Here is a 21,555-nt window from a genome sequence, read left to right as displayed (position 1 = left end):
GGAGGTAAAGATAGGGTCGAGCGTGTGTCTGGCGTAGTGGGTGGGGGTGTCTACAAGTTGTTTGAGTCCTAGATTGGCCAGGTTATCCAGAAGGGTGGAGGTGTTGCTGTCGTTGTTCTTTTCCAGGCGAAAGTTGAGGTCTCCCAGTAGAATGTAATTCTCGGAGGGGAGGGCATGTGGGCTGATGAAGTCAGCGATGTCTTCGTTGAATTGTGTGCGGGGTCCTGGCGGTCTGTAGATGAGGGTGCCTCTGAGTGTGGTTTTGTGGTTGGTGTGAATCTGGAAGTGGAGGTGTTCGGCAGAAGCGAGGTTGTCGTCGGAACTGGTCGTGATGCAGATGGTGTTCTTATGGACGATGGCGATGCCTCCTCCTGTTTGGTTGGTGCGATCTTTTCGGATGATCTTGCAGGTGTCCGGGATGGCTATGGCGATGTCGGGCGCTGATGAGGCGTTCATCCATGTTTCTGTGAGGAAGGCGACGTCCGGCGATGTAGTGTCGAGTAGGTTCCAAATTTCAATGGAGTGTCTGTTGACCGAGCGGGTGTTGATCAGGATGCACTTTAGGTGGTTAGTATCGGAGTTCTGTTTGGAGTTTGTGGATTTGGTGTGGGCCCTGATGCAGTCGAACTTGCAGGAGTGGCAGGCGAAGGGTCCGTGGGTGTGGCCTGGGGTGGCATGGTAGCAGTTTGGGCGTCGGCCGGGGTTAAGGGCTGAGAGGGTTGCGGCATCATAAGTAATGTGGGAGGAATGGGAATTGCGAGGGCCAGGGGATCTATTTGTTCTTATTTATATTCTTTGTACTATTCATTATTGTCATGTTCCTTAGGTAACCATACGTAGTCTGTTTTCCCTTGTGGTTCTTTCACTGTACGTCACTATGAGTCACATTAGAATTCTCAGTGACTATAAATGTGACGTCACTCGAACTGACAGGTCATAGTCCATTACCTTTTGACCTGGTCAGACCGTTCCTCTGTATTCCCGTGTGGGCCTTTATCTTTCTATATGTTTATAAACTTACTATATACTCATATCACCGGAGTCTATCATCTTTCCACAACAACTTGGTGACGAGGGTGTTCGAAGGAAGGAAGACTCACAGAGAAAAATAGATATTATGAAAGGAAAGTATAACACGAGATAAAGAGGAAGCAAAATTGAAGAACCATGGAGACAAGACAATGGTAAATTTGTGAGATTAATGGACAACGACTACAAAAGGAAGTAAGTGCGCTTAATATAAAGTAATCTTCTGAGTAAAATTACCGTTAAGACAGTTGGCCGTAATTAATCCTGTCAGAAGAGCCAGGGTGCATTGTTGGGAATGACGTAGGTGATTAACCCAAAAAAGCACTGATAAGAACAATACACTACACTACAGCAGCTTTCACCAAACTGCCTTTAAATAGCACTTGCCTACATCACAGATGATGAGAGTCAAAAGGGTCACATCTAACCCCGTGAAAGCAACACAGAGAATTGAAGAAATGGGAGAAAGGTTCACCAAGAGAGGATATCCCAAAGACATTATTACCAGGGCAAAAGAACGGGTAAACCAGATGAAACGAACCGATCTACTAAAGGCGTACAAAAAAACTTATAATGCTAGGACGGCAATAGTATCTAAGTTTTCAACATCAAGCATGAACTTTAAGAGAATAATCAGGAGACATTGGTCTATCCTCAAAGTAGAACCTGACCGTAACTCTTTATTTGATAGCCCACCACTCTTCTCCTACACAAGGGGTAAAAACCTAGGAGAGTTACTGAAAGACGAAACAGAAACATCTACGATGTATAAAGGTACCAGACCATGTATGCATTGCGGTAATTGCAACAACATTATTAAAGGCACCGTAATAACACATCCTATGAAGGGACACAACATTAAACTGCGAGTGAACGCAACGTGTGATACGTCGAACGCTATATACCTGCTGAAGTTCCCATGTGGCAAAGTTTATGTTGGAAAGACTGAAAGAAAAATTAAGATACGCATCAATGAACACAAGTCTAATATTTGGACTCATAACCAAAAATCATCAGTGGCCACACATTTCCTGGAAGAACACCACAATGTTTCCCAACTGAAATTTTTGATATTGGAAACTGTCACAAAAAGAGAAGGAATTGACAACAATAAATATTTATTACAGAAAGAAAACAGTTGGATCTACAGGATGAACTCAAGCAAGCCGAACGGTCTTAACAACCGTATTGAATTTGCATGTTATTTGTAAATATCGCATGAACTGTTTGTACCTTAAGTAGGACATTCGCTAACTCCCTGGTTCGTTTGTTCTTTTTTGATGCTTAAATTGACCCATTGGTTTACACTATTGCAATGCTTTCCAGTAGACAGCACTTGTTTTTACCATACACCCAGTACGCTGAACTGGGCCAACTGCACCTTGCATCCTTCAGGTTGTCTAGAGCCCGATTTTTTCGACCGATTTTTTCACATTTATTTAGATAGTTTTTTTCAGACAGTATTATTGTACACTACCTTTTTCCGTTTTTATTTAACACATACATTGGCCAGTTTAGCTTGGCAACGAACGCATGCCAGTATCTTTCTTCTTCTTTTTTGACCACACTCACCCGAGTGTAGTCTATCGTCTAGCTCGCATTACCACATGATCGGGGATGAGCGGCCAATCAGGACGTTTCGTACGCCGATACACGGAAGTTAAACTCTTGCTCTATTGCACTCCACAATACACTGGCTGTGAACTTAGAGACCCGTGAGAAGGGACGCGACTCGTCTCGAAGTAAGTGGCAATTGCCGTTTTGTTTTTGTTTCTTGAATAACCACTATGCACCTCATGGTGCTTGATTGCAGGATAATGCGAACGAATATATCTTGTTTTTAGAATCGTTTTCAGAATCGTTTCAATCTCTCATCGGAGCCTATGCTACACAGGCATGTAAGTGTTTTATAAACACGTAGGTTTGCTAGATTAATTCCTAACTCAAAACACGGCGCACGGTTTTTTCACGTGTGATTTTTGTCACCCATATTATACGCACGACTCACGAGTGGTACACATAAGCACTTACACATTGATGGCATTGTATCTGTAGACCATGAAGTAAATGTGTTATCTTTTGATTTGTAGCAATGCTCCCTGATGAAGGGCTCTATGCCCGAAATGCATAGGAATCGAAGCTAGATGCTGTGGTAGCGGTCTAGTGTTCCGCTTAACGGAACGGGAAGTGGATAAGCGGAAGCGGAAGGCGGCCATCTTGCATATTGGTGCCGACCGCTGCCGAGAGAATATATATGTCCCGGCGCTCCGGAATAAAGAGAGAATCAATCACGTCCTGGTGTCTAATGTACGTTATTTCACAATTGCACAATGGCGACGAGGCAAGGGGAATAGAGCCCACCCCCCAGGCACCGCGTGAAGAAAAAAAATACGGAAGTACTCGACCGGCGAGGTGATTCCCCAGCTGGTGTCATTAGCGTGGCAGAGGACCAGAGGGGACAGAAAAGGCGCGAACATCACGCTAGCTGCCGGTGCAGGAGCACGACGTCGTGAGGTAGGTCTGTGAGCCCCTAGAGGACTAGTGCACTGTGCAGCCCCCCCTGCCCCAGCTAATTGGACACTGTCCCAGCACAGGGAGCCCACAGAGATAAGAAGACCTCGCCCCACGTTGTGGGGAGGTGGTGAAGGCCGCACAGAACGTAGCACACCAAACAGGAGCCCAAAGCAGGCAGTAGAGCTCATTGCCCCTGGTGTTGGTGGTGAACCAGGCAAGCTGGCGGAGCAGCGAGCAGGCGCAAGGGGGTCAAGATCCACAGATACTGCAGTAGAAGAGGATCCACTGGCCCAACCTGATCCCGCACTAGAGTCACAAGGAGAAGACAGTGACACCGATCTCGGTGTGAGAGGCACGGCGGTACAAGCCACACCGGGAAGCCCCCCAGGTGGCATAGTCCCCATCCAGACTGCCCGAAGGGAAGCCAACAACATGGCTGTTCAATCATCCTCCTTAACACAACTGGTGCCTTTCCTGACCAAGAATGGTGAACCGGATATGTAGTGGGAGGACTGGAAAAGATATTTCCTCAACTACCTCGACGCGCTAGAGGAGGAAGGAGGTGCGCCATTCTCCAGCAAGAGAAGAAAAAAAATCCTGTTACATAACCTAGGCCCCGAAGGGATAAGGATCTATGACGCCATTGTCAAACCAGAGAGGGATGCCACGGACACTGACGTATTCAACCACGCCATCGCTGACGTTGACGCACACTACAGGCCTGTCGTGTGCGTCGCGATAGATAGATATAACTTCTTCCAAAGGAAACAGAAGAGTGGGGAGACAGTGGATGAGTATGTCGTGGCCCTGCATAAATTAGCACTCACTCACATGCAAGTTTTTTTTTTTTTTTGTGTAAGACCTTTATTAACACAAAGCAATTTACACAGCATGAGCCTACAACCCTGGGGCCGGCTCGCTACGTTGGTACTATCATCTGGCAGAAATCGAATGTGTCATAAAGAGCAGCACAGTATTACAAATTCGAGCCACCTGGTATATCGTCCGTAGGCCTTCAAGCCGACAAATGATGTGAGCCTTACATTTTGTCATTTTATAGAAAAGGAAAACAGAAAATCAACATACCCCAACTAAGACCTCACAGCTCCGCCCTACACAGCCTAGACATCAACTGTGACAATAGTTTCCGTGTCCACCAATAGTCTGCCACCATCAGACTCGGGCTTGCGCCTCATACACCACCCCTGTTAGACTTATTCAAAAAGAGAGCTAGTCCTCCTCACTGTCCTGCAGTGAGGTAAGGTAGTCTGTTAAGAAACACCAAGTGTCCTTCGGACTGGACTTAGCTGGCAATTGCTCCTCATATGTTTGCAGTTTGTCACGGCAGATGGTCATATCATGAAGCCACGTTTTCTTCGTCGGCACTTTACGGCTGTGCCAGCATTGCACCACCTGCCTCTTTGCTAACAGCAAAGCAATTGCACAGAACTTGCGCTTTAATGCCCTGAATTGTGGCACAATACCCAGTAGACAGATCTTGGGTGTACACTGCACCTCTTCCTCCAGCATCACCGCTGGTGTGTCAGTGACCTCCCCCCAGTACCTCGCCACCCTAGCGCAGTCCCAGGCCAGATGCACAAAATCCGCACCCTCCCTGCCACATCTTTTGCATTTGTCTTCCTCCTTCAATCCAAACCTAAGCAGTTTTGCCGGTGTGTAGTAGATCTGGTGAAGAAATTTAAAATGAATAATTCTTAAATTGCCGTTGGGCGTCAGTATCTGTGTTAAAGCGCAAGTGCTACTCCATTCCTCATCTGTCAATGGCGTGTCCATTAGTGCATCCCACCGCCCCTTAGCCTACTGAGTATGTCCCGCCAGCTCCGATTGCGCAGCTGTATATAATCTGGACACCAGATGGGAAAGATCATTAGTGGTAATCAGTAGTTGCAGTGGTGCAAGGCATTCTGGTTCTTGTGGGAATGTCGGGTAGTGTTCCCTCAACGCTCTGGTCAATCTGTAGTATGTGAAACGAAACATAGGAGTTTGATTTTGGATATAGTGTAATTGGTCTAGTCCTATGAACTTGCCCTCTTTAAACACATCACCCAGTCTGTCAATACCAGCTCTACTCAGCAAAGACATTCCAACCTTTTCCCCAGTGACGGACAACGCCTGATGATGCTGCAATGGCATGGCCGGTGCATACAGCGGGGTCTTGTGAGCCAGTTGTCCAAGCCTGTGCCACGCTTTAACCGCAGTGTCTACAGTGTTTATATCCTTTGCATGTAGCGGTGGCCTTGTGTGCGTGACTATTGCAGAGAGGGGGACAGGATAGGCATCACCCTCTTCTATGGCTGTGTGTGTGAGATACGGGACCGCGTGGTACCAATACGCCGCATATTGCGCCTGCGCACAGAGGTAATAGAGGAGGAAATCAGGCACACTGAACCCACCCCGCGCAAATGGTAATGTAAGTGTCTGCAAATCAATACGAGCCTGTTTGCCCGCCCATATCAAAGTCCGCACCAGGGAATTTATACGGCGGAATATTGCTTGTGGTGGCGTGATCGGTATGTTATTAAACAAGTATAACAACTTGGGTAACACGTTCATTTTAACTATAGCTATTCTATCAGCTAGTGATAGCGGCAAGTGAATCCAGCGTTGAATTTTGTCTTCCAGTTTAGAGAGTACCACACCATAGTTCGCTCGTAGGACCTCATCTGGGTCCCTGTGATACATTACCCCTAGGTATCGAATCGGTTCTTGCTGCCATTCCAACGGGAAGTCTACTGCAAAGGACGATGTAGTGTCAGTGAGGGGTATTATAGAGGACTTAGCCCAGTTAATCGCTAGCCCCGAATGCCCGCCAAATCGGATGTATTCCCTAAGCAGCGGGTTCAAGTGGGTTTCCGGGTCCCGGACGTATAGCAACATATCGTCCGCGTAGAGTGATATGTGAATAGGTCTGGCCACGAATTTCAGCGCCGATTCTTTGTAGTTCTGTCGCACTATGCAAGCTAGTGGCTCCAGTGCCAGCGCAAATAGCAGTGGGGATAGTGGACAGCCCTGCCGTGTACCACGCTCAATATCAAACTGATCTGAGACATAGCCATTGATTCTGACCCTGGCGCGCGGTTGTGTGTAAAGCAATGAGACCCATTGCACAAACCGCTTGGGAAACCCCATTCTATTTAGGACTGTAATCATGTAGCGCCATTCAATTGAATCGAATGCCTTAGCGGCGTCTAGCATGACAGCCACCGCCTTAACCGAGGGTTTCAGGTAGTGCGAGAGTGCAAATAAGGACCTAGTATTATGTGCGGTTGATCTGGTGGGCACAAACCCAGATTGATCCGGAAGGACCAGTCGGGTCATCAAGGGGGATAGTCGACCTGCCATGAGTTTAGCGAGGATTTTCGAATCCACGTTAATCAGGGACAGAGGTCTATAGGAGTCGCATTCCTCTGGATCTTTGGACGGCTTTAGAAGAGCGATAATCATTGCTTCTCGCAGTGATGGGGGAAGCAGCGATTTCTCAAAGGAGGCGCCATACATTTCCACTAAATGAGGAGCTAGACTGTCCGCGAACTGTTTATAGAATTCAGTGGTGTATCCGTCAGGGCCCGGTGCCTTTCCATTTGGCAAGGAGCTTATCACCTCAGTGACCTCTTCTACCGTTATGGGTCTGGCCAAGTACTCCCTGTGCGCATCCGACAGCCATCCAATCGCTCCATCGTGCAAATAGTCATATGTTTCCTCCGCTGGTGCTGTGGGTTGTGATTGATATAGTGAGCCGAAGGATTCTACAAAACATTTCAGTATGTCCGCAGAGTGTGTTTGCAATATACCCTCCTTGGATTTAACTCTAAGTATCGCTGATTGTCCCCGTCCCTCACAAATTTTCTGAGCCAGCAGTGCCCCCGGCCTTCCCCCCTCTCCAAAGGTTCTAGCCACGTGTGGACGATCTAGGTACTTTATTTCAGACTCCAGGAAGTCTGCATGCTCAGTATGCACGTCACGTAATCCAGGCAGTAGTGAAACATCCTGAGTTGTCTCATACTGCAATTCCAATTCTCTCTTCTGCTGTTCGCAACGGAGGATCTGGTTCCTAATGTCTTTGAGCGCCCCTATGGTGGTGCCAATGCAGACACCCCTAATCGTGGCTTTGAACGCCTCCCAAAGTAGGCACGGGTCATCTGTAGTCTGTGCGTTGATATCAAAATATTCCTTTATCGCTTTCTTAATGGTGTCTACATACACTGTGTCTGAGAGGGCCCGGGAATTAAATCGCCACTGGAAGGGGGGAGGTGTGTATTGTGGAATGTCCACTTGCAACATGACCGGATTGTGGTCTGACAATGTGCGGGGCAACACCTGTATTTGACGAACCCATAAGGCCCAGTCCCTTGAACCTAACCAGTAATCCAGTCTGGACCAGCTATTGTGATATGCTGTGATGTGTGTGGCGCCTGGCGCGTCAGTATGTTGCAGCCTCCAGAGATCTGCCAATGCTAAGTCTTTCATCATGTGGTCTACCATTTGGCGCGATCGCTTATGCTGCTCTAATGAATTCGAAGATCGGTCTATCCCGTCCTGCAGTGTCATATTCCAGTCCCCCCCACACAGAATGTGCGTGTTAGCATGTTTTTGCAAGTGGTCCCAGACCTCCCTGAAGAAGTCCGGAGCATCAGTGTTCGGTCCATATATGTTAAGGAGCGTCACTCGTTGGCCCCTCAGTGTGCCCGTAATCAACACGTACCTGCCAGAGGGATCCTGTGTGACCTGTTGTGCCTCAAAGTTTACCCCTTTCCTTATCAATACTATCACCCCACAGGAGTAGGATGAATAAGATGCCCTGTATATGGATCCAGCCCACCTCGTCCCCAGGTGTGCGTGAGTGTGTGGTGCAAGGTGCGATTCCTGCAGAAACGCAATATCTACATTCCATCTGGTAAGATTGGCAAAAATCTGTCTGATTTTCTGAGGCCTCGAGAATCCCCGTATGTTCCAGGTAAGAACGTTCAAGCCTCGCCTGTCTGTATTTCTAGAACCCATTAACATCAGATAATGCAAGACATAACATTTTCATACAATTCAATGGTGCAATTGATGCGCTCCCATCCTTCGCATAATGAATATCTATACCTATGGCAGGCAGTTCCGGTGGAGAAACTAATAACATATCCAGAGACAGTGCTGTCGGTCTATGTAAACATTCAAATACCCCCCCTTCCCTTGTCCCACCCACTCCAGCAACCCCAACCTGCCGAAGCCATATCCCCTCAGAGCACCAGCCCCATAAACAAAAAACCATCAACTCAGTGCCCATATTAAGAACTCGTGTTGGGTATTACCCTCATGGAGGACCGCCAGGAGCACACTTCTTCACCCAGAAGATGGGTGCAGGCGACACTATATAAACTGTGCAAATGCGTAAGTTATGTGATCCTCTGCCGCTTTCCCCTCCACTCTCCAAGTACCTCCTAAGATTACCCAAGCAGCTGCAGTGATATAGGGGCAGCATACCAACTCTACTACCTCAGTCGTCGGCGGTGTTCGCATTATCCACATCATGTTCAACGTTCAGTGAGTGCCCTATGGCAGTTATGACACTGTTATTAGGCTGCATAGTTGATTCTTGCAGGAGCGGGTGTACAATCGCCAGGTACCATACCACAAGTCTGTGCTTCACATGGTACAACATGTTCATACTCCAGTTGTTCTCTTGCGCTCACAATCCCACAGTGTGCCAGCGAATACATGGGGCAGGGTCCTACCAATCGATCCACGTGCCTGAAAACCAACTCCACACCGCTGGGTACCTAGCGTAAATGCACTGTAGAGTGTGTCTGTTCTCAAGGTGCAGTTACAGGTAACAGTAAGAGTACAAATATGAAGAAGCTTAGCAGATCCTTATACCCCAGTTAGTGTCAGCCCTCAGATATATATTTAGCGCAGTGCCATCTTCCTGTTCCACCCTGTGGATCTAAGCACCAGGCAGCCCGCTCAGTTCAGCCATTAGTGGTCATGTGGCAATACTCATTTGTCAACAGCATAATATAACTCACCGCTGTCAGACGAGGGATATTTCCAGCGTCTTCAGTCCGAGTCTCTCTGTTGATCATTTTGCGAGTCCGCTCGTGCCTCACGCTGTACCTTTTTGACAAAGTCCTGGGCCGCTTTAGGCGTAGCTAGCACAATCGCCTTCTCCTTCCACACCACTCGGAGCCGTGCTGGATATAACATTGAGTACACAATGTTCAAATCGCGCAGTTTAGCCTTCACTGAGGTGTACTCCTTTCGGGCCTGTTGAACTGCGACCGTGTGGTCTGGGTAGAACTCCAGGGAGTTGCCTTGATGTTGTATTTTACCCTTCTCCCGTGCTAGCCTGAGAATCGTATCCCTGTCTCGATAGTTTAGGATCCTCGCCACAATCGGTCTAGGTGTGGCACCAGGTGGCGGTCTGGGGGCCAACGATCTATGTGCCCGCTCCACTATGAAGATTGGGGATAAAGCCTCTGCCCCAAAAAGATCCTTACACAGGTTTTCGACGTAGTTTTCCATCCGCCCCGTGTTGGTCGTCTCCGGTAGGCCCGCGATCCGCACGTTATTGCGCCTCGAGCGCGCTTCCAAATCCTCCTCCTTCGCTCTTATCACTTCCAGGAGTCTTTCCATGCCAGCGCATTTGGAGGTGGAGGCTCGCACTTCATCTTCAACGGCTGAAATCCTAGTCTCGGCCTCATCCAACCTCTCGCCATGTTTTTCTTGCCTGGCGGCCATGCTGTCCATCCTGCAAGTGAGGTTGTCCAGCTTACCGTTGATATCCTGCAGGTTTGATTGAATCGCCAGTAGGATCTTCTCCATGTTGCTGCTAGGCATAGGTTTAGCCGCACCGCCATTTTCTAACACTTCCTCCGTAGATTTTGCCGCTTTCCTGTTGTCAAAGGAGATCTTAGGCTGCTGCTTATCTAGTTTCCCCATGCTTGTGGATGGGGATGTCGCCTTCCTGCAAACGGGCCCAGACGCCCTCGTGATTCTCAACGCCGTCGCCGTGATTCACCTCCCAGGGTGCCAAACCGCCTCACTCACTACTGCCACCGCTGTTGAGGATTAGGGCGCAATAATTTCCCGCCAGCTCTCGTGGGTAATGGGGGTTTGTGGTCAGGCCACCTCTGCAGCAATGCGGCACAACCCGACCGGGCAGCACTTGTATGGCGGTCTTGTCCCCACAGTCGGCAGCAGGATATGGATTCTCAGCCGTCTCTGCGAGCTCCCCGTCGCCTGTGCTGTGCGCGTTTCCAGCGCTGATCTGGCGGATCTCCGCTAATTAATGACCGCTGGAGTCAATAGTGTGCCCACTGAAAGTTAGACGCAAGCGCTATTTCCCAGCAGCATTGTCCTTCATTTATCCGCCAGCCGGAGAGTACGGACCCACTCAGTCCGAGTCCATAGGCGCGATGGCCGCAATAGCCTTACTCTGTCACCCCGCGCGGCCATCTTGTCAGGCACTCGGCCGGTGCCCCTGCAGAGGTAAATGGCCGTAAATGGTCGGGAGAGGCAATCCAGGTCAGCGATTCTTGCGGAGAAGGCATCTTCTCACCCCCTGTAGTGACCCGCTGATGTAGGACGCCGGCCTCATGCTGCGGTCCCTATTTTAGTCCGGTGTCCGCTCAGCATCGCCGGCCATTTTGTCAGGCAAGCGTCCGGTCCCCACATGTCTCTCGGTTAAAGTTAGTTTGCGCCGCGTGGTTTGCGAATACCTTCACACCGGACGGTGCAGCCCATATTCCCCCACACGTGAATATGTTCGGAGAGTGGTTCCGCGGGGTTTAAAGCAGCAAAATCTCACATTGCTGGTGGTCGCCCGGCGGAGCTGCAGTTCAGGCAGCCATTCCGCTGTGCGCCCCCTAGCGCCTCCCACTCACATGCAAGTTTGGAGCGCTACATGACGATCTAATCAGAGACCACATCATCATGCACACGTCCAGCACCCATGTCCAAGAGAAACTATGGGTAAATGGAGACGCCCTCCTCAAAGAAATATGGGCGATGGTGAAGAAGGTCGAACTGTCCAAACGCTGTGCGCAAGCGGCCAAGAAGGAAGCAGGAGGAGCGCAAACAGTGTGCAAGATCATGTCGCAGGGAAGGAATGAGCGTCCGAAGTAAAAAGATCAACAGAAGAATCAAGAAGGCAGACGTACCGCCCAAGCAAATCAAATGGATCAGAGGGCGAATAAAGGAGGGCGGCTGAGCTGTTACAGGTTTGGAAGCACAACTCATTTAGGGAACGACAAGGTGTGTCCGGCATGCAGGGCATAGTGCTCGTATTGTGGAATATTCGGACACTGAAAAGGTATGCCGCCGGAAACCCAAAGGGGCAATGGTCAGGTATGTGGACCAAGAGCAACAAGGAGAACTAGAAGATCCAAAGGAACCGGAAGACCTGGAAGAAATTCTATACATTGATGTCCAAGTGTTGGAAATGGAAGGGTCGGAAACCGACAAACCCAGACTTAACATGCACATAGAAGGGATACCCATAGAAATGATAGCAGACAGTGGTGCTCCCATCTCCATCATACAGAGAAAGGTATGGGAAGAAAAATTTGCTTCAAAAATCGAAGAAAAACTACACCGGATGGACTTAAGACCTGTCACGTATACAGGCCAGAAGATCCCAATGTTAGGGTACTGCCCTCTCCTGTTTGAGTTCAGGGGCCGCCATGCAAATTGCAAGCTATATGTTGCGGAGAAAGGCCCCTCTGCTGAGCTGGAGGGATCAAGGTGCCTTAGGGATACAACTCAACCCCGGAGGCATAGAGAAAATCCTACTAATGGACTTAGACAAGAGAGACGAGGTGGACTCTTGGAGACGGGCATACCCTGATGTATTCAATGGACAGATTGGGGAACTGGCAAAATACAAGCACCTCATAAAGTTGAAGGAAGGGGCGATTCCAGTGGTGCACAAAGTGAGGAATATTCCGTTCCGATGCAGAGGGGCGGTACAACAGGAACTTGACAGACTGGAGAAGGAAGGAGTGATCAGAGCCATTGAGAGTGCAGAGTGGCTTTCACCTCTGGTGGTAGCCCAGAAGCCGAATGGGAAGGTCCGGCTGTGTGTGGACCTTAGGGAACTAAACAAAAACATTGTCATTGATAAGTTTCCCTTGCCCCGCATAATTGAGATGGTGGCGAAAACGAAGCACATCAAGTGGTTCTCCACAGTGGACTTATCGTCAGCCTACCACCAAGTAAGACTACATCCATCGTGCAGCCATCTCACGTCGTTCATCACGCCCTTCGGCTGCTATGAATTCGTGAGGATGCCGTTCGGCCTGGCCTCAGCGGCTGCGGTATTCCAGAAGATGATGCACAAGCTACTGAAGAACGTAGAAGATGTGCAGTTCTTCCAGGACGACATCTTGGTGATGGGGAGGACCATACATGATCACAATGAGAAACTGCACAAAGTGCTACGAACATTGCAGGACAACGGCCTAAGGGCGGAGTGGTCTAAATGTAAATTTGGAGTACAGTCTGTCACGTACTTAGGTCACGAAGTGAGTGAAAAAGGGATTGAGCCGAAAAGGGCCAACATGAAGGCGATTCTGGACGCCCCCACCCCGAGAAAGAAGGAGGATGTTCGGTCATTCCTGGGAATGGCCGAATACTACAGCAAATTCATCCCCCACTTCGCCACGAAAACGCATCTCCTACGCCAGTTACTCAAGGAAAAGAACAAGTTTAAATGGGGTCAGGAGGAACAGACCGAATTTGAATCTCTGAAAGGAGAAATGAGTGCTGCCATTCCACTGAAAGGATTCGACCCCAGTGCAGAATCAATCCTCACGACAGATGCCAGCGACCGTGGACTGGGAGCAGTACTGATGCAACGGACAGCTGAGGGTGAGACTTCTACGGTCAGCTTTGCATCGAGGTCTCTGGCGCCAAACGAGGAAAAGTTTAGCGTAATAGAGAAAGAGATGTTGGCGGTAGTGTAGGCCATGGAAAAGTTTTGCCAATACCTATGGGGAGCAAAATTCGTGGTGAAGACAGACCACAAACCCTTGGTCCGGGTGCTAACCTCCAGTGGCCACGCTCATGCTACACCCAGAATTGCGAAAATGACTCTAAGACGGTTGGACTTTGTGTATGAGGTGGAACACATCCCGGGTCCGCAGAACAAAGTGGCGGATTTCCTTAGCAGGGCGGCTGCCATGGAAGATGCAAGGATCCAGGAGAGACAAAAATGGGAAGGGTATGTGGTAGCCACCATTCAGGACACCGAGAAGGTCATTAGAGCACAAGAGTGGGAAGATGCATACAAAGAAGACGTCGACTTAGAGGCCATCAAAGGATATGTCGTCCATGGGTGGCCGGAGAAGAGACACCTCAAGGAAGAGCTCTGGAGATATTGGGAAGTGAGGGATGAACTGTCGCTAGCAGAGAATCCCATATTTCTATTGAGAGGGGATAAGGTAGTACCACCACAAGGCATACAGGAACACTTGATGACTCTATTACTCGAAGGACACCAAGGCATCACCAAGACCAAAGCTCTTGCCAGGCAAGCTTACTGGTGGCCTGCCACTGACGCGCAGGTAGAGCGGTACGTACGGCAGTGCGAATCGTGTGCCAAGGCGGACAAGTCCCAGAGCATGCTAAGACCACTGCTAGGAAGATTCCCGATACCAGATGGACCCTGGGAAATGGTGTCGGTGGACATAATGGGCCCCATCCTCAACAGAGCAGGGATACAGAAGTACGCAGTGGTTCTCATCGACAAATACTCCAAGTGGCCAGAGGTAGAGGTGATGGAGAATGTGGACACGGAGGCGTTGGTGAATTTCTTGCACGCCATCTTTGTCAGGGAGGGAATCCCAAAGATCATCATATGCGACAATGGGCCGCAATTCACTTCAGCGAAATGGATTGCCTTCACTGACAGGAATGGCATAGAGGTGAAACACACACCCATCTATCATCCCTCGGGAAACAGTCAGGTGGAGAGGTTCAATCGTGTAATCATGGGAACCATTTAGGCGGCCATCAACGATGGACTAGATTGGGAGAAGGAACTGGAGAAGATGGTCTGGGCATATTGGATCACCCCAGGGAGCACGGGATACAGCCCCTTTAAGGTGTTGAGGGGAAGAGAAGCCTTCACTAAAGATAACGTTGCGTGGAGGAAATTGGTGGTACAAAGTAAATGGTCTCCAGCTGTAGTCAGAAGAAATCTGGAAAGAGCACAAGACGTGTTCACGACACACTTCAACAAAAGACACAATGCTTAAGGAGTGGAACTGGAGAAGGGCGACTGGGTAAGAGTCAAACTGGCAATCCTCAAGAGGAAGGGAGAAAGTAAATTCTCACCACCGTTACAAGTACTGGAGCCTTACGCCAGGTCGGCACTGCTCAGTGACGGAAAGGTGTGGTCGCAGGACCGAATGGCTAAATGCAGCAAGATTCTAAAATGGGAACGAGAGACAGAGGAAGGAGCAGAGAATGTAGTGGACGAAGGTGAAGAAGGAAGTAGTGGAAGGCGAAGCGAGAATGTAGAAGAAGGAGTGCAGCAAGTAGAAGACAGCGATGGAGAAGAAGATACGAGTGAAGGGATGAAGAACAGGTGCGAGGAAGAGTGGAGTACGGAAGTGTTGGACAAAGAAGGAGTAGGTGCAGGAAGACACGTGGACAGAAAGGAACAGGACAAGGGAGAAGGAGTTGGAACAGTGAAGACCAGAGCCGGGAGAGAAGTGAAGGTGCCAGAGAAATACAAGGACTTTGATATGGGCTGGAAGTAAGAACTAAGCTTTGTTGTGTTATGTCGCATAAAGGGGGGAGATATGTGGTAGCGGTCTAGTGTTCCGCTTAACGGAACGGGAAGTGGATAAGCGGAAGCGGAAGGTGGCCATCTTGCATATTGGCGCCGACCGCTGCTGAGAGAATATATATGTCCCGGTGCTCCGGAATAAAGAGAGAATCAATCACGTCCTGGTGTCTAATGTACGTTATTTCACAATTGCACAGATGCTGTAATGTTGTATGCAGTTTAGTAGTTGGGATGGGAGGAGTTAAGGGGTTGAGGGAAGAGGAGGGGTCACGACAGGAAAGGGGCAGTTAGAGTAGGGACAGGGTAGAGACCAGAAGCAGAAATAAAGCTCTTAGATACATACATACTTTGTCTGTCGTTATTACTGCCACGACATGACAACTGGCGACGAGGGTGGGATGAAAGCAACCCACCAGTCCTGCTGAAGAACAGGAACGAGAACTGCCCTGTCCCAGGCACCAGAAAGACAAGATCGCCGTCGCGACGTCTGTGCCTTGAAGTCACTGCCGCCTGCAGTCCTAGGCCAGCGGTGGAGAAGCTGTCCCACGACCAGGAGATCGTGTGAAATCACCCTGGAGCAGTGGAAAGCAAAGCGCTGTCCCTCCGGTGTCTGACGCGGTTTTGCGCCGAAAATCGGGAGTGCGTCCCGAAGACCAAAACCAGAGGGACGGAACTGGGAGCCCACCCCAGCCTTCCTGCAGTGACCTGCCTGAGTGAGGAGCGCGGCAGAAAGCAAGTGAGAGCTGCGGAGGCGCCGGGATAAAGCGCCAAATTCGAGCTGGCATCAGGTCTCACCCCTGATGCGTGAGGAAAGGCACGCGGCAAGCGCGAGACGCTGGAGCGCGCCCCTGGCCTACCTGAATGGTGGAAAGTGGCCTAGAAGTGAAGACAAAGCTGCCAGGTCCCTCCTGTTGAAAGAAGAGACCCTCGGTGAGTGCCCAAGAGACTGAGTGTGACCGATGCTGCTGAGAAACTAAGCCTCGTGGGTGACTGGGGCGGCCATTTTGAAGTCAGGCGACTGCAAGGGACACCCCTGTGAAGTGAATGGGCGGCCATTTTGGATTTAGGCACCACAGAAAGAGCAAAAAAAAACAAGCATTGAAAAAGACAAAAACAAGCATTGGCAAGTACAAGTGCAAGAGCAAGCAAGCATTGAAAAGACAAAAACAAGCATTGGCAAGTGCAAGCGCAAAAGCAAATCAAGCATTGAAAAGACAAAAACAAGCGTTGGCGAGTGCAAGCGCAAATGCAAAGCAAGCATTGTAAAGACAAAACAAGCACTGGCGGGTGCAAGTGGTAAAACAAGACAAACATTGAAAGGCGGAAACAAACATTGAACACTACAAGAGCACTCTAGCCCAAAGGAAATAATAATAAAAGTGCAACATTGACACGCCAGTTCAGCCATGGCACCGTCACCCATCAGGAACGGAGGTGATGCAGCAGCGGCTACGACCACCCCGGTCGTGCCCATCGTCTCACATCTACGTCCCCCGGAGCCACTAACCTTAGTGGCGGGTGGAAGCATGGGCCCCCGGTGGCAAGAGTGGCTAGAGGATTTTGAAGACTACCTAGAAGGGTCAAAAGTCACAGGAGACATAGACAAGCTAATTGCACTTCGCGATTTGGTCGGCAAAGAGATCGGGAAGGTCATCAAAGAACTACCGGCGGACGACAAAGGGACCTATGATAAGGTGCGCGATGCGCTCAACAGAAAATTTGTGCACAAAAGAAATGTAGACTATGAGAGGTATGTGTTTTATCAAGCGAGTCAAGACAAAGACGAAATGATGAGCACGTTCATCGCAGGTCTGCGCCGCCTGTCGCAGTACTGCAACTTTGACTCCTTCTCAACAGAAGATGCCATTCGACTGAGAGTCATTGAGGGCTGTCATTCAGAGACCCTTTGCAGGCGCTTATTACGGAAGAGTAACAATCTGGACGAGATTGAGGAGATGACAAGAGTATACGATCAGGCGGAGGAACACGCTAAGAACATGGCAACTGGTCGGGGCGATCGGAAGGAACAAGCATACTGGACGCAAAACTCCAACAGTCGGAGAATGCCCGATAATCACCAGAGAAGGTCTCGTCCAGCATCACGACGCGGCCATCAGAGTCACCGACAACACGAATCCCGGAGAAGAGAAAGGAAAACGGACTACAACAAAAAGCCTGAACATCCACGGAAATGTTATAGATGTGGATATGACTTCCCACACACAGACTCCTGTCCCGCGATGGGCCAAAAGTGCCGAAAATGTGGGCGCATGAACCACTTCGAGGTAATGTGCGGAGTTTTCAACAAGGAAAGAAGGAGTGAAACAACCAGATTCCGACCGGAAGGAAAGCGGCACTACGCGAAAGCCGTGCAAGACCGAGCACCGTCGTCTGGGTCGTCACACTCCAGCAAAGAATCGCACAGATCCCAATGGACCAGAAGGTCATCATCAAGGGAGTCGAGGTCAAACTCGAGAGAAACGACCTACACCGATGAATACATATGCATGGTAGCAGACCCAGACCAGCTAAAGAAGTACCTTCCGTTAGACATTAAGGGTGGGACTCATGCCACCTAATTTGTACTTGACAGTGGGGCCTCACTAAACTACATGCCCGTGACTGAATACAGGAAGATGAAGCTGCCGCCGGCCTTGAGCCCCGCATATGTCAGGGTGTTCACCTGGATGGCGAGAAAGCCACTCCCCTGTCTGGGCAAGTTTGCAACAACACTCAAACATGAATCCACGGCAGTACCGGCATACATCCATGTCATTGAAGGACCTGAAGCTGACTGCCTCCTCAGCCTGCCCACAGCGGAAAGACTTAGACTACTGGAGATACTATATCGAGTACATGACAACCCAGACATTGTCCGGAAATTTCCAAAATTGTTCAGTGGATTGGGCAAAATTAATAAATGTCTGATTCGGTTGCACATAAACGATCAAGTGCGCCCTGTCGCTCAACACCCAAGAAGAGTACCTTTCCACCTCCAGCAAGCCGTGGAGGACGAGATCCAGGAACTACTCCAGGCAGACATCATCGAGAAGACGGACGGCCCCACACCATGGGTATCACCGGTCGTGATCGTTCCCAAGAAAGGTACCCCCTTAGGGGAGGAGCCAAGCTCGACATCGTGATGGCCGCACTTTAGCTCGGCTCCACCGGCCTCCCTGCCCAAACTCATCTATCCTGCCGCCCATCCTGCCCAAAAACGATAACATTTTATAGATGAAGGTCTGCTGATACTTACCACCCGTCCTGGTGGCTCCGGCGTTCAGTGGGTGCGCAGCGGCGTCCTCCCAGGAAGTGCGGCCTCCGTGGGGTGGAGACCGGGACCTTGCCTTCAGCGAGTAGCCGGCGAGACGGTGTTGGTGGCGGCCTCGGGTGGAGGATGGAGGCCGGCCGGAAGAGACCGTTGTGCGAAAAAGCCGGAGGCAACTGAGCGCGCCTGGGACTACCGTCCGGTGATCCGGAGGTAAGGTGCGGCAAGTTGTGTGTGGGGGACGCCGTGTTGGTGGCTCCCCCCTTTGCTGCCTTGCCCGGCTATTCCAAACTTCATCGCTCGGTGGCAGAGAGTGGCTCCAGCGGAGCGGTGGCGCCGGCGGGTCCCCCTCTTTTGGTGGCCCTCATTTCTGCATCGAGGCTGCTGTTTGGGTGCTTGAGGGGGATCCCGCGGGGGTCCTGCTTGTGAGCCCACCCCAGGAGTTGGTTCCGAAAAGACGGCGCTGTAATCGCAAAATGGCGGCTGATTCCGTATGCTGTGGAACGCCCAGGGATGTCGATGCATTACCGTCGGCGGAGGAGATCCCATGGGTTGCTTCCATTGGCCGTTCAGCGGCTGTTCCACGTCCTTTTCTCTCCGCTTTGTTTTATGCCCGCTACTTCGACATACATCGTGGCGATAGCTAAGAAAGGACTGGGGTGAGCCCGGTTCTTAATCCAGAGGACTGCTGTTCGGTGCATGGAGTTATGGAATGCCCCAAATTGAGATAATTTGTTAAATCCTTAATATGTATGGCTACCTGAAAACTTGCCAGTTTCGTTTTGAGCTGCACTAATTGTTTGTAAGGGCGGGGGGTGGGGGCCGTGCGCCTTGTTACATGGTATCCTCTCCCCTGGCTTTCCTTTTTCCCTTTTTATCTGTTTTCTTTCCCTTTCCCTATATTATCTCATTCTATATTTCGGGTTCATGTTTAGGGCGACAGGCACGCTGCTGGGAGGGGTAGGCCATAGCCTTCAACAGGGGTGCAGGATGGGGCGGGTGGATTGGGGTCTATTAGATAGTTACTTGTTTCTATGGCTCTTTTGTGTCCTTTTCTTGGGTCTCCATGACTGTGCCTGATTCCCGCGGGGTGAGTGCCTGGGGGGGGAGGATTGGGTATTCCTATATAATATGGTAATTTCAGGTTCTGCTTATCCTGACTTAGCCGCCCCGCCCCTAAGAATGTTTGCTGTCTGGATTGTTGATCGCCATTATCGCCGTGGGGCGGGTACAGTAACGTGGAGTCCCCTTTTCCTTTTTTCTAGTATTTTCGTTTTCTTTTACTCTCCGGGTTGGGCTGTATAATGATTGCAACTTTATCCGTCTCACTGATAATTTGACTATTATGAGAGTGATGTTCTGCTTGTCTTTGGGCACATGAGGTTGCGGGTGGACATTACCGAAGAAGAATTGCAAGAGCATCTATGGCTTGAACGCTTTGGACTATTCTGATGACAGATCTATGGATTCCCTATTATAATGTTGTTGGTTCTGTTCCCCGCCATGTGCACCAGGACGCTTATTATACAACCGATCCTTTATTCTTTTAACATAAAATTAACCTTCTGTGATCCTGTGCCGGGGGGTTACACTCAGTTAGCATTATGGACTCGCAGCATTGTGTAGTATTGCGTAACCACTCCGTACTTTTTATTGATTTTGGTGCTTTCCAGTTTGTTCTGTGGCCGGCCTCTGGGTTGTAGGCCCGTATTTGTATGCAACCATCTACACAAATAAAGGTTTTCAAAAATTAAAAAAAAAAAAAAAAAGGCACCCCATAGAAAGTAAGGCTGTGTGTGGACATGAGGCTTCCCAACACAGCGATAGAACGGGAAAGACATCCAGACCCACACCTGAGCGACATGATAGCGGCACTAAATGGGGCCTGAGTATTCTCGAAAAAGGACCTCAACAAGGGCTACCATCAGCTCGAGTTGCACGAGAAATCACGGTACATCACAACGTTTGCAACCCACATGGGCCTCTTCCGCTACAAAAGACTAAACTTCGGAATTTCCTCAGCAGCTGAAATATTCCAGGAGGTCATACGCCAAACCATCAGACACATCCCGAACTCACTAAATTACAGTGATGACATACTGGTCTATGGCTCCAACACCCAAGAACATGACCAAGCCCTAGACCGAGTGTGCCATGCTCTCCTGGAGGCGAACTTAACATTGAACAAAGACAAGTGTGAATTCCACCAATCCACTCTCAAGTTCTTTGGTCATATATTTTCAGGGGCAGGAATGAAGCCCGACCCTGAGAAAGTCACCGCTCTCAATACCACCAAGAGCCCCCAAGACGTCAGTGACATTCGATCATTTTAAGGAATGGCCAGCTACTGCTCCAGATACATCAAGGACTGTGCAACCATTAGCCAACCACTTCGTGCCCTCACGAAACAAGGACAATCATTCGAGTGGAGCCCTCAGTGCGAGAGAGCCTTCCAAGAGATCAAACAAGCAGTAGAATCAGCAGACAATTTGGCCTACTTCAACACCAAACGGAAAACAGAAATAACAGTAGATGCGAGTCCCGTGGGCCTGGGAGCCATTCTGGCACAGTATGATGCTGACACGGAACAGCGCCACATCGTGGCGTATGCCAGCCGAAGCCTGTCCGACACCGAAAAAGCCTACTCCCAGCCCGAGAAGGAAAGCCTGGCGGTAGTTTGGGCTTGTGAACACTTTCATGTGTTTATCTTCGGCAAGCACTTCACCATGATCACCGACCACCAGGCCCTGGTCACCATTTTTGGCAACCCCAAAGCCAAGATGCCGCCCCGCATTGAAAGATGGGGTTTGAGACTGCAGGAGTACACATTCACCATCATTCACAAACCCGGGAAGGGTGAGAATCCAGCGGACTACATGTCCAGACACCCGCAGACATCTCATGAGTCACGCCCCTCGATAGCTGAGGAGTATATCCACTTCATGGT

At 49.9% G+C, this 21,555-nt stretch overlaps 1 protein-coding gene across 1 annotated transcript; it reads left to right on the top strand.

Moving 5' to 3' along the window:
• Positions 1–16,862: 16,862 nt before the first annotated feature.
• On the top strand, positions 16,863–21,115 carry LOC147700494 (uncharacterized). Its single transcript, XM_086928440.1, has 2 exons — positions 16,863–18,445; positions 20,379–21,115. The coding sequence occupies exon 1, from the start codon at positions 16,867–16,869 to the stop codon at positions 17,917–17,919; it is 1,053 nt and encodes a 350-aa protein (XP_086784566.1). The 5' UTR covers positions 16,863–16,866; the 3' UTR covers positions 17,920–18,445; positions 20,379–21,115.
• Positions 21,116–21,555: the final 440 nt, after the last annotated feature.

Source organism: Lissotriton vulgaris, chromosome 7 (assembly GCF_964263255.1).
Source record: "Lissotriton vulgaris chromosome 7, aLisVul1.2, whole genome shotgun sequence".
Lineage (NCBI taxonomy): Eukaryota > Metazoa > Chordata > Amphibia > Caudata > Salamandridae > Lissotriton > Lissotriton vulgaris.
The sequence above is the reverse complement of the archived record's forward strand: the minus strand, read 5'-3'. Positions and strand labels throughout refer to the sequence as shown.